The sequence below is a fragment of the Biomphalaria glabrata genome, chromosome 8 (genome assembly GCF_947242115.1).
Source record: "Biomphalaria glabrata chromosome 8, xgBioGlab47.1, whole genome shotgun sequence".
Lineage (NCBI taxonomy): Eukaryota > Metazoa > Mollusca > Gastropoda > Planorbidae > Biomphalaria > Biomphalaria glabrata.
In genome coordinates this window covers 34,083,814-34,098,654 of record NC_074718.1, presented here as the reverse complement: position 1 = coordinate 34,098,654, position 14,841 = coordinate 34,083,814, and the positions used below count along the sequence as shown (strand labels likewise).

Sequence of the window (14,841 nt, the reverse complement as noted above, 5' to 3'; positions counted from 1 at the left end):
GCTCCTGGATTCGAATCTCTGTGAATTTTTAATTTCATTATTTTTAAGGCTCCCCTGAGTCCACCCAACTCTAATGGGTACTTGAGTTTAGTTAGGGAAAGAAAAGGTGGTTGGTCGTTGTGCTGGCCACATGACACCATGCTCGTTAGCCGTTGGCCAAAGAAACAGATAATCTTAACACCATCACAAGATCTGAAAGGGAAACTTCAGCAGTACATATTAATTTTTATTTTAATTGGTTTCAATTTGAATTTTATCAATAAAAAAAAAAAGATAGATCTCTATAATTGAATATGTAGCTTTAAATTACTTTTTCACTTTTCAACTCACTACAGATAGAAATTAGTTGTAAAACAATGTTGATGAATTTGAAAAAAATTGCAAGTTAAACAGGGGGTCTACCGAAAACCAGAAAACAAGGCAAGGGGTCTACGAGAGAAAAAAGTTTGGGAACCACTGGGCTACATTATAATGTTGATGATATAACAATAATTACACAAAATTAACTACATACAATTGTGTGAGTATTTCAAGTTTTGTCTTCTGACGCTGTGGCTGAATCATGTTATAGTCTTCTAAATTTCAATAATCTATATGTAAAATATTGGTATTATATGACTATATTTACATTGCGTCAGTGCAACACCGCTTGTGTTTACGTAATAAATAGAGTTCCTAATATGTCTTCCCCATAGACTTATATATTATACTAGACTGGACACTATATACAAAACAACTAAGATTTCTTGAGCGCTTTCACCAAAGATGCTTGCGCTCCATCATGGACATACGGTGGCAGGACCGCACTACAAACAGCGATGTCCTTGCGAACGCCGATATGGACGGTATAGAGGGACTTTTTATGGTTCGACAAATACGCTGGGCAGGGCACGTATCCCGTATGGGAGACGAACGAATGCCAAAGGCAATCTTTTTTGGTGAGCTAAAAGGTGGTCGACGTAACAGAGGCGCCCCACGGAAACGCTTCCAAGACCAGCTTAGGCGTCAACTTTCCTTGGCTGAGATAGAAGAGAGCACTTGGCGTCATTCGGCGTCGGAACGAGACAACTGGGGGTCACTCACGAAGGATGCGGGATACACATTTGAGACCAAAAGAAAATCTGCTGCCGAGGACAAACGCAGACGACCACCTGCGGACAATGGTTATGCTTGTCCCGGATGCGGCAAAATATGCAGGTCACAGCTGGGGCTGCGCAGCCACGGGAAATATTGTATTTCTCATTAATCTTCGGACTCGAAGACAAGCCTTATTACAGACTGGAAACCGGAAATAAATTCTTATCCACGATTTATCTATTCACAGACCTATCTATATATAGATTTTTATGTACGTAAACCTTTTTTTCATAGAAAAGTAATGATCTTTAGTTTTCAAAGTTTAGAAATAATGCAAAACCATTTCTCGGATATTCACGCAAATATTTGAAACAATGCCATTTCCTGTTTGTTTTCATTGAGATAATGTTTCAGAAATCCTAGATCGAAATAATTGATGTTGATTTAAATCATCTTATGTACAATTAAATAGATTGATTAACTAGATCTTTCATATATATGTATATAAAAATTGCAAAATAATAATTATGAAACAAGAGTACTCTTATTTTTGATGTTCAATTAGTAGAACTAGATCTAATAATTAAATTATACGTTACATATAGGTTAGGGTTGAAAAACAAAACGACTTTACTTCTTTTGACTGCTTTACAAAACAACGCCTTGATCCAACTTTAGTGTTTAAAAAGTCTCCATGTCCAGTCTAGAATATATATATTGTAAAAGTTTATGGTCTTCCCTCTTAAACACTAGTTTGTTATTTGTGTAACACAAATATTGTACACTATACTCTCGTCTGATTCTCCACCAAACCGGGCCTTGATCTGAAATTTGCAAGGAATTTAAAGTCTTAAGCCAGTAACAGAGTCGATTTTTTTTTCTTTTGTCAACGAATTGGTTAATTTTATGATCTAACCGAAAAAAAAAAACATTGTTCTTTGCATAGAAAAAGAAAAGCATTTAAAAAAAACTTTTTAAAAAGACAATACATCCTTTATTTTATACATCTTATAGAGCTATGATTTTGCTATTCATAACTAATACATTTAAATTTAGGGCCTTAATTTAAAAAAAAAAGAGTTTTTTTTACCCCGCTCCACACACTATTATTACTAGTTAATACTTTTAAATAATAGCTCTCTTTTCGTACGTTTCTAATACATTTATACATGTATGGTTATATACTTTCTTTTCTTTTTTTTAATTGTCTAACCAATAAGAATAATTGTTTAGACTGTACTGATAGAAACCACAGGATCGGATTACACCTGGTCTCTTTTCGTAATTTTCTTGAATTGGGTTACGTGATGGATTCTACGGAAGAAGCTGATTTTAAATCTGATACTCAGGTCTCAGGAACAGTGTAGTTACCAAAGGTGCACCCGGGGCATAAGGTACATTATTGGCGATCCCGTCCCCATTTATCTTGAACATATAAAGGCGCCTTTCTGCGTGTAGTGCCCCCCTGAGGGACGTGCCCGGGGCATTGCGCCCCCTTGCTCCCCCCTCCCCTCACTACTCCTCTGCTTAGGAATGTAATACGCCTAAAGTGTTCACTATTTTATAGTAATAGTAGCACTCCTGTAGTATTTATGAAGTATTAACCCTTATATTTATATGGCCACTTAATTGTTTTTTTCTTCTATACATTTGAGTAAACTGTTGGATTTATTGCTTATATATATATATAGTGCTTTTTTGTAAAAAAAAATAGGTGCCGGTCCTCAGTGATTAGGTGCCGGTACTCAGTAGTTGATTGCTTAACTTTTAACTACTAAAAATTAATAATATACGTAAAAATACAAGAAAAGTAATACTTTTTTCAAAAAGGTGCCAGTATGCCGTAGGCCTACCAGTGCGTACCGTCACAAAAAAAGCCCTGGTATATATATATGTCTAAAATGAAATCTAACGTTGCATGTTGGCTTTTAGAGCCAAAGGTATTAGGTTCAAAGACTCATGGGCGCATTTTTTAAAATAAACCTTTTTTTCTTTTCTTTTTTTTTTTTCTTTTGTTTGTAAAAAAAAAAATAGAATCTGTACTACGATAACCTAAAAACGTATAATTTTGTACTTCTGTATATTTTGACAGCTAGTCTTGTCTAACAATATGATCAAACCAGTTCTTTAAAAAAAATATCTACATATAAACGGCATTATACAACAAATATGACGGCATTCTTGCTTTGAACAACGAATAAAACATTGTTAAAATACACCCAGAGATTGGAGGATCGATGGGAATAATTATCAAAAAGAAACGATGAAATAAGTCGGTGGTATAGCTAGCTACAATGTTGTTCATTTTATAAGTAGAGAAATGAAGCCATTTTCTGGCGCGTTAAAAAATGATGAACGTGAAATATCCCATTAATTAATGTAAGTTCTAGATCTACGTACTTCTAATCAAATAGTTTCATGTCAATTTCATTTCGTTTCTGTAACTTTTCGTTCATATGGCCCGTGACACGAGAGTCGGAAATTAAAATGGCCCACAGGTCGAATTAGGGTTGGCATCCCTGATCTAAACGTTTTTACGGCTGAAGTCAGAAAATGCAATACGAAGTTTCTATTTCACAGGGTCTCGAAACGCCTCGGTCGTTGTTTCACAAAGATCAATGTACTTTTATTAACTAGTTCAAAACGTATTATTTAATTTGAGGTGAGGTTAGCCTGATCGATCAAAATGTGTTTTGAGGTGATCTTATAGACTTTGGTTAAATGGAATAAGCCAAAACAAAACAAAGTAAGACACTTTTCGTTCTTCGTTGATCTGCTGTGGTGGAAGGGGAAGGGCAACGCGTCTTTCTGTCTCGCCATTCCGTTTGTCGTCTGCTCAGAACTTTGCAAGCAGGCGTGAAGGAGTGAGCGAGGGAAAGATTAACTCGCCATCAGCGTGCAGTAAATACTTCATGAAGGATTCGATTAGGTTGCATTTAAGAGGGAAGTAAATGTTTGTCTTTGAAAGAAGAACTGGCCTCAGCATCCAACCTTTTGATGTTTACACGAAACATACAAACGCTTTAAAAATGCAAAACAATTTGTCATTTCGTTTCTTTATGCAACAAATATGGCATCGATTATAATACTCCAATATCCCAATTCTTAAAACAAGATTTTTTTAAAAAACATATCTTATATGAATTGTAGTTGTATCAATTCGTTTTGATCTAGACCAACAATAATAAGCCTGTGAGATTACAAATATTTTTTACCGATTGGTTTTGTTTAGCGCAATTTCATGCTTATAGCTTTCTCAATACGCTATGATCCTATCACTTATCTGGACCAGTTGGAAAAATGAATGCGGGTTGGGGGGGGGGGGGAAGGAGAAACAAAGGTCTACCTAGGTGATCGCCTTTTAAATGCGTTAATAAAAAAATATAAACGACCTGAATTCGAACTCTAGAGCTAAAGACACTAGCGGATCCAGTTGGGGGGGGGGGATTTTTTTTCAAACCCTAACCCTAACGCCCAGTAAACCCTAACCCTAAGCATAAATGTGCATACAGCATATATATATATATATAATGAGAATAAAAAAGGCAGTGTTTCTCAACCTTCGGCGAAAAAAACAACAAAAACAAAAAAAAAAAAGTCATGTTGAGGCCTTTCTCTTGATAGCTTAGGGATCTGGAGGAACGCTGTAAGCCTCCCCAGCGGGGATCGGGGCAAAGCCCCGACGCCAAAAGCGTTTTCATGCATTCTTCACTGTAGAAACGCATTCTCCTGACATCTACAGTTCATTATTTATCAGTGGGGTTCGGGGTAGAGCCATAACGCCATAAGCGTTTTCTTGCATTTTTCACTGCAGAAACGCATTCTCCTAACATCTACAGCTCATCATACATCAGTGGGGTTCGGGGCGAAGCCATAAGCGTTTTCTTGCATTCTTCACTGCAGAAACACATTTTCCTGACATCTACAGCTCATTATTCATCCTATTCAAAAAGTGTATGCTATTTGTATGTGACACGTTTATAAGTAAGCATGTACAGGGGTGGACTGGGTGTCAAAATCAGCCCGGGCATTTTTATACAGTCCGGCCCACAAATCATATGCCACATGATGGATGTCCAATCATTGGCCTACCTGTCACCAAAAGCATTGTGTAATGTTTAATAATGTATCGAAAGTAGTTAGTATATGAATAATTTATACGATGATTTTGAAACTATATAATAATTACAATTACCAAATGAATAAAGTATTAACACTTGGAATAGGGAAATTTGCCAAACACTTCAAAATTTTGATACCATATAAAAAAATTTAAATATACATTAACATATACATTTACTTGGCATTCACATTCGAGGCATCTGAAGATCCTCCTTCAACAAACATTTAGCTATTATTCACTTTCACTCCTCGACATCTTCTCGGGCATATGGACTTCAATGTACAAATATAACTCTTCATTCTCCATTTATGAACTGATCATCTCACAAAGTCATGGGGGCGCGGTTGCTGAATAGTAAAGCGCTTCCGAAACTGAGGTCCTGGGTTCGAATCTTGGTGAAGACTGGGATTTTGAATTTCGGGATTTCTCTTAGCACACCTGAGTCCACCCAACTCTAATGGGTACCTGACTTAAGTTATGGAAAGTAAAAGTGGTTGGTCGTTGTTTACATCTTAGAGCTGGCTACACACACATCAGAACATTGAGTTCACTTGTTGGAAGGTAATATCCTTACGTTCAATAAAACAAATGCTGTTAAGATTTTTTTTCATGTTGCGGCAAAGCCTCTTTGTATTTCGACGTAAGTTTTGTCGTCTTATTGCTTTGAGCCTGTTCATTCATAAACACGGTCATCTTAGAGTTGGTGAATCTCTAGTGCTTGCGAGAAAACATTAATAATTTTACTACATTGTTTTGTAGATGATTCCAGCAATAGTTGCATTTTATGATACTTTTTTCTCTTTTTCGATTGTTTAGTATTTTGATTCCTATCAAAGCATTGCTACACTGTTGAGAATAATAATTGTGACTTATGAATGACTTCGTAGAGGGGCCAACTCGAGATCATACGACAACTCCACCAAACCAATAAGAATTCGTATGAGACTGAACATGTCATTTATAGGACAAGGAACGTTGTTGTTTGTCCCTTCATAGACTCATCCGAATATATTCACACTAACGTCGGTCTCTATAAAATTTAATAGCATTAAGTTTTTTGTTTATCATTCAGTGTGTATAAGGAACTAAAGTCTGCTAGAAGCACTATATACGGATGAAGGGTATTTACGACAATGATTTAGATTAATATTAGACTTTAAAGTGAAAACGTTTTTTTTTTTTTTTTAATAAATCACGACGCTCAAAGTGTTGCTTTTAAAGAGAATATTATTCTGGTATTCCAGCAACCCTTTCGGTGGCCCAACCGTTCCAATTGGGTACCGGCCCCACCTGGCATTTGCCCAAATGCTCATATAGCCAGTCCGCCCCTGGGCCTGTATGTAAATATTTAAATTTCAAAGATACAATATATACTATATGTTTGTCTGCGTGTGTCAGCGTAGTATTGAATGCAGAATTTCGTGATAACTTTGATACCCAAAAAGAATAATTGCGGATCGGAGCACTTCAATCACACATATTTTCAAACAACAGTGAAGACAAAAAGAGTTAGTATTGACATTTTTAAGAGTGTGTAAGCTCGAATGAGTTAATTTCCGGTGACTTCTTGAAAAAATAAGTAGGCCTATATTTAAATCCTTAATTGAAAGATATTTTCATCATTATAACTTCGATGTGTATTACACACATTTTTTATTGGCAATGTTTATAACTTTAATATGTATATTAAATTGACTGATATATAATTACGTCCATTTATATTCAATCATCGCTATTTTAGCGTGTCTGAGTCACGCTCACCAACAGTCATAAATATCCAAGTGGATGTAGCGACTGTTTCATTGTCTTCCACACTTCATAAAAAACGCGGGAAATATTTGTGTTCCTGTTGATGTAAAAATAAAAGAAGGAGAGGGGCTTCAATAATCAAGGGGGTTCTCCCGTCACGCTCTGTTACTTTCTTCTTACGCGTCGCTTGATGCTCTGCTATAGTCACTGCTATCTATATTTGATCATTGATCACAAATTGGTCAAACGCTTGACTTGTTGAAAGAAAAAGGTAGCGTACTTTTATTGAGAGGAGACTAGTTGAAGTGGGAATGGAAACTACAATGCGAAAAATGCGATTATTTCCACCATGTTTGTCTGTGTTTCTTTGTTGTTATCTTGTAGGTAAGTACAGTAAGTAATTTTTCTTGTTCTATTTTAGGCTTTCTGTAATTAAAATAATTAAAGGCATGTTAAACATTAACTCTTTCTCTTCTAACTGACGATACCAACGTTGATTCCACCAGAATGTGGTAAATAATTACGGAGAGAAAGAGTTAAAAAGTAGACCAGCGACTAAAACAATATTACATAACAATTGCCTTTAAAGAAAGAAAAATTTGGGAAATTTTATATAACGTGAAATTAACCTATTTTATAGACAGGATATTATATATCCTAAATGCTACATTTTTAAGAAAACAAAGAAATTTACTCATAAAAATAAAGTCTTAAGAATTCTTAAATTTTCTTGAAAAGTAAATAATTAAATCCAAGTTTCCAAGTTCAATTTCACATGCAGGTCTCTAATGTTTCAATAAAACTGTAAAAGTAAAGTTCCCCTTTCAGACCTTGTGGTCAGATGATGTAACACCAAGCGCTTTACCGCTCAGCCACCGCGGCTCCTCAATAGAACTGTCTTATGAAAGTATAACTTTCGTTTTCTATCAGTCAAATAATTCGGTATTTGGTCATTTGCACCATTTCATGACAAATTTCTTACGAGAATAATAAAAATATATAATATAACCCAGAACGAATTCTATTCTTTAATTTCTAGGTTACTCAATTGAAATACAGTACGACTATTTTCATAAAGTGGAACAAAGCGACACTATTATACACTATTCAACAAGTACGTCAGAAGCTTCAAGTCTTATTCACTGTGCCAGAAAATGTCAGCTACGGAATTGTGCCTGCTACTCATACAGCAATCACCAATGTTCAGTCGGTAAGTAAATTTTTCTCTACAGGAAGAAAAGAATTATAAAAAAAAAATTCCACGGCAATTCGTTCATTGACATTTCATTCACCGACAAATTGTTCACGACTTTTCGTTCACTCGACGATTCGTTTACCGACAATTGGTTTACGACAAATCGTTCACACGACAAATCGTTCACTGACAATTCATTCACCGACAAATTGTTAACAGAGAGAGATTCTATCCAATGCAAAAGAAAAAGAAATGGAGAAAGACTGTCAACAGATCTTGTGCGATGGCCCAACAGACTATAAGGGATAGATGAAGGTGAAGAATCTGCAGTTTCGTCGTTTTTGGCGTTAGTAAGCTAATTCTTTGCCAAAGGCTAACAAAGCTTCTCCACCAGGAGTACATGGCGTTGTGCCTGTTAAATTATGAACGCTAGACAACGGTTGAATCGCCTGTGCCATGTTAGCAAAGAAATACGCTTTTGTTTTTTCTGCGTTTTAACAATATGCCTTGTTTTGTAAACTGTGTTAGTCTAGTATTGCACTGTATCATCTTGGAAAATCTTTATAAAAGGTAAAGTTGGTATCACGACGCTCCGTATGCCTCTTTTATAAGAGAACTAGACGCGGGTCTTAACTTGCGTATTGCTGATATGTCACTGAAACATTAGCATTAACATTAGAAACAATTAAAGAAAATAATAATGTTATAAGTAAAGCGAATGCATGAATTCATGGATAAAAAAATATTAGGAATGGAGCTAAAAATAGCTAATTGACCTGAATTTAATTTTTTATGACAACATTGGCGAACGAATGTAGGCCTACGTAAAAATGCTTTACAAAAACAAATTTTAATGTTAATTTGATTAAAATATAAAATGAATGGACTATAATTAATATGTTCATGTGTTTAATTATAAAACTATCTTTGCGAAGAGAAGTTCTATCATCATAGAGTTGAAATAGAGTTTTAGACCTAGGAATGGAGAGATGTGTAACATTTCGCTAATGTTCGTCAGGAATTCTAAATTCGAAGATATAAGAAACGAATTTATGTAAAAAAATGCATTTGAAACACAAATTTGATAGTTAATTTTATTAACTAATGAAATCAATAGACTATATTTTGTATTTTCATGTGTCAAAGTAAAAAAACTATCTGCAAAAAGTGTAGTTTCTAAAATTAGATCTAGATCTAGATCCTTTCGATCTTTTCATGTAGGCCTAAATATGGTAAACATAGCCTAGATCGATGAAGTTATAATGCTTTCATAAAGTTGGTCAACTTTTTTTTCGAGGGTCTTAAGTTTGTTTTAGGGCTACAATATATACCCTACGGTCTAGGTTAGTACCCATTTATGCCAAGTTTCATCAAGATTGGTCAAACAGTTTTGATTTCTATTCGTAACATACATACATACATACATACGCCTTAACTTTCTACTTTATAATATAGATTATAAAATCTTTTACAATGTAATAAGAGCCTCACTGCCTTTCATGTTGTGTATTCGTTGGCGGATCATAGGGTACCGACTGATTGAAAATTTATCTATATTGTCATAGAATTATGTTTGAAAAGTAAATACACCACTTTATCTTTAATTTCATTAATTTCTATTTCAATTAACTCGAAGAAACCTTGCTAAAATCTTAGAAATTCAACTTGAAAAACACACAATTGTTGGTCTCTCTCTCTCTCTCTCTCTCTTAATGTAATTTCGATTTCAATTCACAAAGAAAAGGTTTGATAAGAAGATGAAAAGTCTGGCCAATGTAACTAGGCTTAATACCAACACTTCCATTTTGTTTTCAGGCAATTGTAACTCGACCAACACGACCTTAAGTTCAAGTCAAGAGATTTATGTTTCATGTCTTGGCAGCGACGGTTTTATTTACATCACCATTGGTTCCGTTAGCGCATGCGTGTGGGTGTCAACAATTATGACAGATTATATCACTGCCAGAAGTAGCTGTCGAGGTAACAACAATCCAACTTGATAAATGTACACAATTTGTTTATATAGAAAACATAATATCATTGAAATCGATTCTCTAAAACTGTGAGGATGAAGTTTTCCTTTAAAAGTTTCAAGAAAGAAAAATGAACAAGAAAAACATTATTTTAAAAAGTTTCTATTAAGTGTTACTAGTCGACCGGGGGCGTAGCATACGCCGCCATTTTGCAGGGATGGCCTTAGACCACTGCAACCTATGCGACAGCAGTGGGCCTCACACTTTTATAGAACCCGCACTTTCATAGGACCCGCGCTAATTCAAGGTGTATAAATTATTAAATTTAACCATTTTATAACTTAAAACAGATTTCCCGCGCCCTCCTGTCGATTTGTTCAAGATACCAAACAAAATAAAAAAAAAGCAGTTAATACACAATTTTTTTTTTATGATTCTTGTGTTGTCAGGTAAAACAAATAATTGTGCAAAATTTCAGCTTATTTCGAGATTGTGTGTGGAAGAACTAAAGTGTTCAAACTTTTTACCAGCAATACAAACAGGGTGAGTTAATATAAGCTTTGTAAAAATGTATTGTTACGCCTTAGCAGTGTACAAAGACAAATAGTCATATAAGATGACAAGTCAACAGCAGTAGGTACCCCCCAGGTTAGGAACAATAGACTCTTTCTGTCTAAAATAAAACACAAATTTGTGATTTTTTTGTTTACATTCCTTAGCTGCGTAATTTTTAGAAATAGGTTCCATATTTCCTTCTAATTTTTCCTTTACACTTTATAGCTTGTTGAGATAGTGGCTCCGCAAAGTCAATAATTATTTCGATTTTCATCTATTATTATCAATATCATCATCTTTCCTTTGCGTTCCTCATGGAACATAGGGCCTCAGTAAAGACACGCCACTCTCCACGGTCTCTTGCTAGTTTTTTAATGACTTCCCAGCTCTTGTCCTGTCCTCTCGGCTTCCTCTAGTACACTGCGTCTCTATCTTCTTTTTGGTCTTCCTGTACGCCTTGCGCCCCGGGGGTTCCACTCATGGGCCCATCTAGCACTGTCGTTGGTATCTTTCCTAATATACCAATAAAACAATAATTTATTTTTTTACACGCATACTGAACTTTATTAATGTTTTTATTTTATTTCCTTGCATTTACTGAATTTTATGCTAAAAACAATAAAATATTATTTTTGTGTTAAATTGGGCACACGCAACTGATAAAAAATATACGAAACTTTTTACGAAGTTTACGGTAGGCTACATCTCTTTAGTAGCTCAAGAAAAAAAAAAAGATACAGTTGTCTCCCCTACTTCCCCCTCCCCATTCTTTATTCTATCTGTAAAGCTGATAACTTAACTAAAGTTTTGTAGAAATCAGGTGAGTAACTATAGTATCCTCATATTTCCTTTGTCGAAACTCTCAAAACTGTACCATTTAAAGTGCGGGGAAAATGGTGGGGCTTCTTGATAAAAAAGAAACAAAGCCTAAAGAGAAAAAAATGCATTGTATAAAATATTTTCAAAACGTCAACATTTTGTAGTGGTAACACCGCTCACATACAAAATAGAGTATAAGTAACGTTTCCTTTTCAGACCTTGCAATCTACGGGGCCGATAATGTTAGGGTCATCTTTTTCTGTAGCCAACTGCTAACGAGCAGGGTGTTATGTGGTCAGCACAATGACCAAACGCCTTCACTTTCCCCTAACTAAAGTCAATTACCCACTATAGTTGGGTGGACTCTGGAGCATCCTAAAAATCACGAGATTTAGAATCCCAGTCTAAACCTAGATTCGAAACCAAAAAGCAAGATTTGGAAGCCTAGTGCATAACCACTCAGCTGCTGTGCCCCTCACTTACAAAATAGCCAACTTTAGTGTTAATCTGATTATATTTTGAAACATTATAACGGTCAAACCAAAGTTTTCACTGTTCGGCCAACTGCCGTTTTCGAAATACCCGTCCACGTTCCACCCGGTGTAGGCCTACTTTTTGAGCCCATGAAGAATTTAGCAATTTAATATGAAGAGTACAAACATTAGAAAACACAATAAGACCATTTTTTTTCACTGTTTTTTTTTTACTTTTCTTTCATTATCCTTGAATCCTATCCAGCCAAAGATGCTTATCTTTACACGGTTAAAACGATGGAGAAGCTTACATGGCTACAGACCAATTACTATAAAAAGATATTATGGATCGGGTTAAATGACATTGAAGAAGAAGGAACATACAGGTGGGAAGACGACAATTCAATCTGCAGTGGGAGTTGGATTAATGAGACTTTTGTTTCAGGTAAATTCAACACACACCTGTATTTGCATTAAAATATATTGTGTACAGTTAAACGTTTAAAAAGAATGTATTGCGTGGTATGGAATGTAACTGTAAAGCTGAAAGTGATTTGAGGTGCAGGAAATTTTCAACTTTTTTAGAGGTTTGCAAAAAATTGTTGACTGGTTCGTATCCCAATTCTAAATTAAAATTATGGTTAAGTTTATTCTTAGCATGAAAATAGAACTTAGATTAGCTTAAGATTAGTAGGCCTATTACAGTCAAATTATGAGTAGTCTATATATATATAACCGACCAGAGCTTTGAATCTTGGAACCAGTGCAAGTAGTCGATGGAAACTCCATAATTAAGAATCAAAAGTTCTATTAGAGTCCCTTCTTTATAGTTAGGAGGTCTAAGGAAGCAGCTACTCGTGAATTTTTAAGCTTCAAAAATGCTTTGACCAATAAGAAAATAAAAAGTGATGACCACAAGGTAGATAACTATGGACTGTGTGAATCTTATCACTCTGATGTAGCTGTTTTCCATGTCATAATTAAAGTTTTGTGTATTTTTCTGCAATCCACTGGTAAAGAGTTCTTCGTAAGTTGTATATTTTATAAAGCTGTATACACAATTTACATGAAGAAGTTTTGGAATACAATGTAAATGTTGATTGGAGTCTCGATTTCTATGAATGAAATTAACTAAGGAGCATAGGCTATAGAAATAGATAACTCACACAATGAACTGATGTGGGATGTGGTGCTGAGTGTGAAAAAACCTCTTGGCTGTTTATCGAATGTCTACTCGGCCAGAGTTGCGTCTGCTGAGCGACTAAAGGCGAGATCAATCGTCATAGAAGGCCTGTACACTGACCTGCAACGTCGAAACCTTGTTGCCACGTGACAGGTCTGTACTACGTGGCAACGAGCTATTGGTCTCCACTGCCCAAAAGTGTACCAATGCCCGAATCCCCAGAAGTTTTCAAAATAAGAATGTGGTGTATTTTTATGAAAAAATTTAACTTAATTAATATTTTTTGAAACATGACGGTTGTCTTAAAAATATGGTGAGTTCAGTTTTCATAATAACTTTTTTTTTAGGTTTTTAGATCTGAGTTTGACAGACGGACGGACAGCCAGACCAAACAGAACTAATATTGGCTTTACCACTTTCCGGACCGCTAAAAACAACTGATACGCTTAATATTATTCTTTTGGATTTGGTTAGTTAGTATCAAGTGACAATACTATATTGATGTTACAATCTTTTTCTTCTGGACAGGTCAACCAAGCAATGGCAAGTTGTACACTCCGGACGGAGAGGACTGTATCTCCTTTTTCTACGAGGTTCCACTGCTGAATGATGCATACTGTTTTCAGAATTACTCCTACATCTGTGAAAAACCCTTTTTTAACTTCCCGTAAACTAAACCCACAAGAGTTTACCCACTGTCAGAGTTTCCAATTTTCTAATACCACATACAGGGTTATGAAACAGTGGCCGATTAGATAAAATGTCTGACAATGAAGTTGTAAGAAAGTGGTTGTGACCATTACCGATCTTATATGTATATTACTATGTAAAATTATGTTGTTTTTTTTCAAAATTATGTCAATTAAGCTTTTATGATAATTAGATACTGTATCCAATTCTTAATAATAATCTGTAATTTATTTTTAGAAACAATATTAATAAATATTTTAAATATTTAAAATAAACACATGACCAATGTTTACTTTTGTTTTATTTAAATATGCATAGACAGTGTCTAATTTTCAAAACACTATAACTTTTTTTTTCTAATTATCCGATTTTATTTTTTTTTTCACTGTTACAATTCTTTCTTTTAAGTAAACTTATGGGCAAGCAAGGAAACGGATGAATGAAAACCAATGTTGTAGAATAAAAAAAGAAAGCTTTAATTTACTTTTCTTTTTCCTAACGTTTATATTTATAGAAGCACAACAACAATAATAATTATTTGGTGTACAAAGGCGCTATGATGTATAGCATGTAAACAAGAATAGCTACATTTCTTAAACAGGATGAGCTTACGAGAAATAGAGAATTATGTAAACTTAATTTTACAACTCAAAGAGGCATAAATTAAATAACTCAATGAACGTACTGAATTTTGTAAATATTAGTCCATGGAGGAAAATCTGAACATTAGTTCGCCTCTATAGGTGTATCGGGTGTACAAAATAAAGATAAAAGACCTGTTACATAAGTTTTTTATTTTAATATGAATTTTGTAAATATTAGTCCATGGAGGAAAATCTGAACATTAGTTCGCCCCTTTAGGTGTATCGGGTGTACAAAATAAAGATAAAAGACCTGTTACATAAGTTTTTTATTTTAATATGAATTTTGTAAATATTAGTCCATGGAGGAAAATCTGAACATTAGTTCGCCCCTATAGGTGTATCGGGTGTACAAAATAAAGA

At 34.8% G+C, this 14,841-nt stretch overlaps 1 protein-coding gene across 1 annotated transcript; it reads left to right on the top strand.

The window, feature by feature from the left end:
• Nucleotides 1–9,965: 9,965 nt before the first annotated feature.
• On the top strand, nucleotides 9,966–14,001 carry LOC129927607 (C-type lectin domain family 4 member M-like). The gene is made up of 3 exons (XM_056037215.1): nucleotides 9,966–10,124; nucleotides 12,230–12,409; nucleotides 13,676–14,001. Exons 1-3 carry the CDS (start codon nucleotides 10,088–10,090, stop codon nucleotides 13,816–13,818), a joined length of 360 nt encoding a protein of 119 aa, XP_055893190.1. The 5' UTR covers nucleotides 9,966–10,087; the 3' UTR covers nucleotides 13,819–14,001.
• The last annotated feature ends 840 nt before the right edge of the window (nucleotides 14,002–14,841 follow it).

Excerpts from the sequence above, each read along its gene's own strand:
- LOC129927607 (XM_056037215.1), top strand. The coding sequence starts at position 10,088 with ATGACAGATTATATCACTGCCAGAAGTAGCTGTCGAG. Across the intron at positions 10,125-12,229 it reads TGCCAGAAGTAGCTGTCGAG|CCAAAGATGCTTATCTTTAC; the intron begins GTAACAACAATC and ends AATCCTATCCAG. Across the intron at positions 12,410-13,675 it reads TAATGAGACTTTTGTTTCAG|GTCAACCAAGCAATGGCAAG; the intron begins GTAAATTCAACA and ends TCTTCTGGACAG.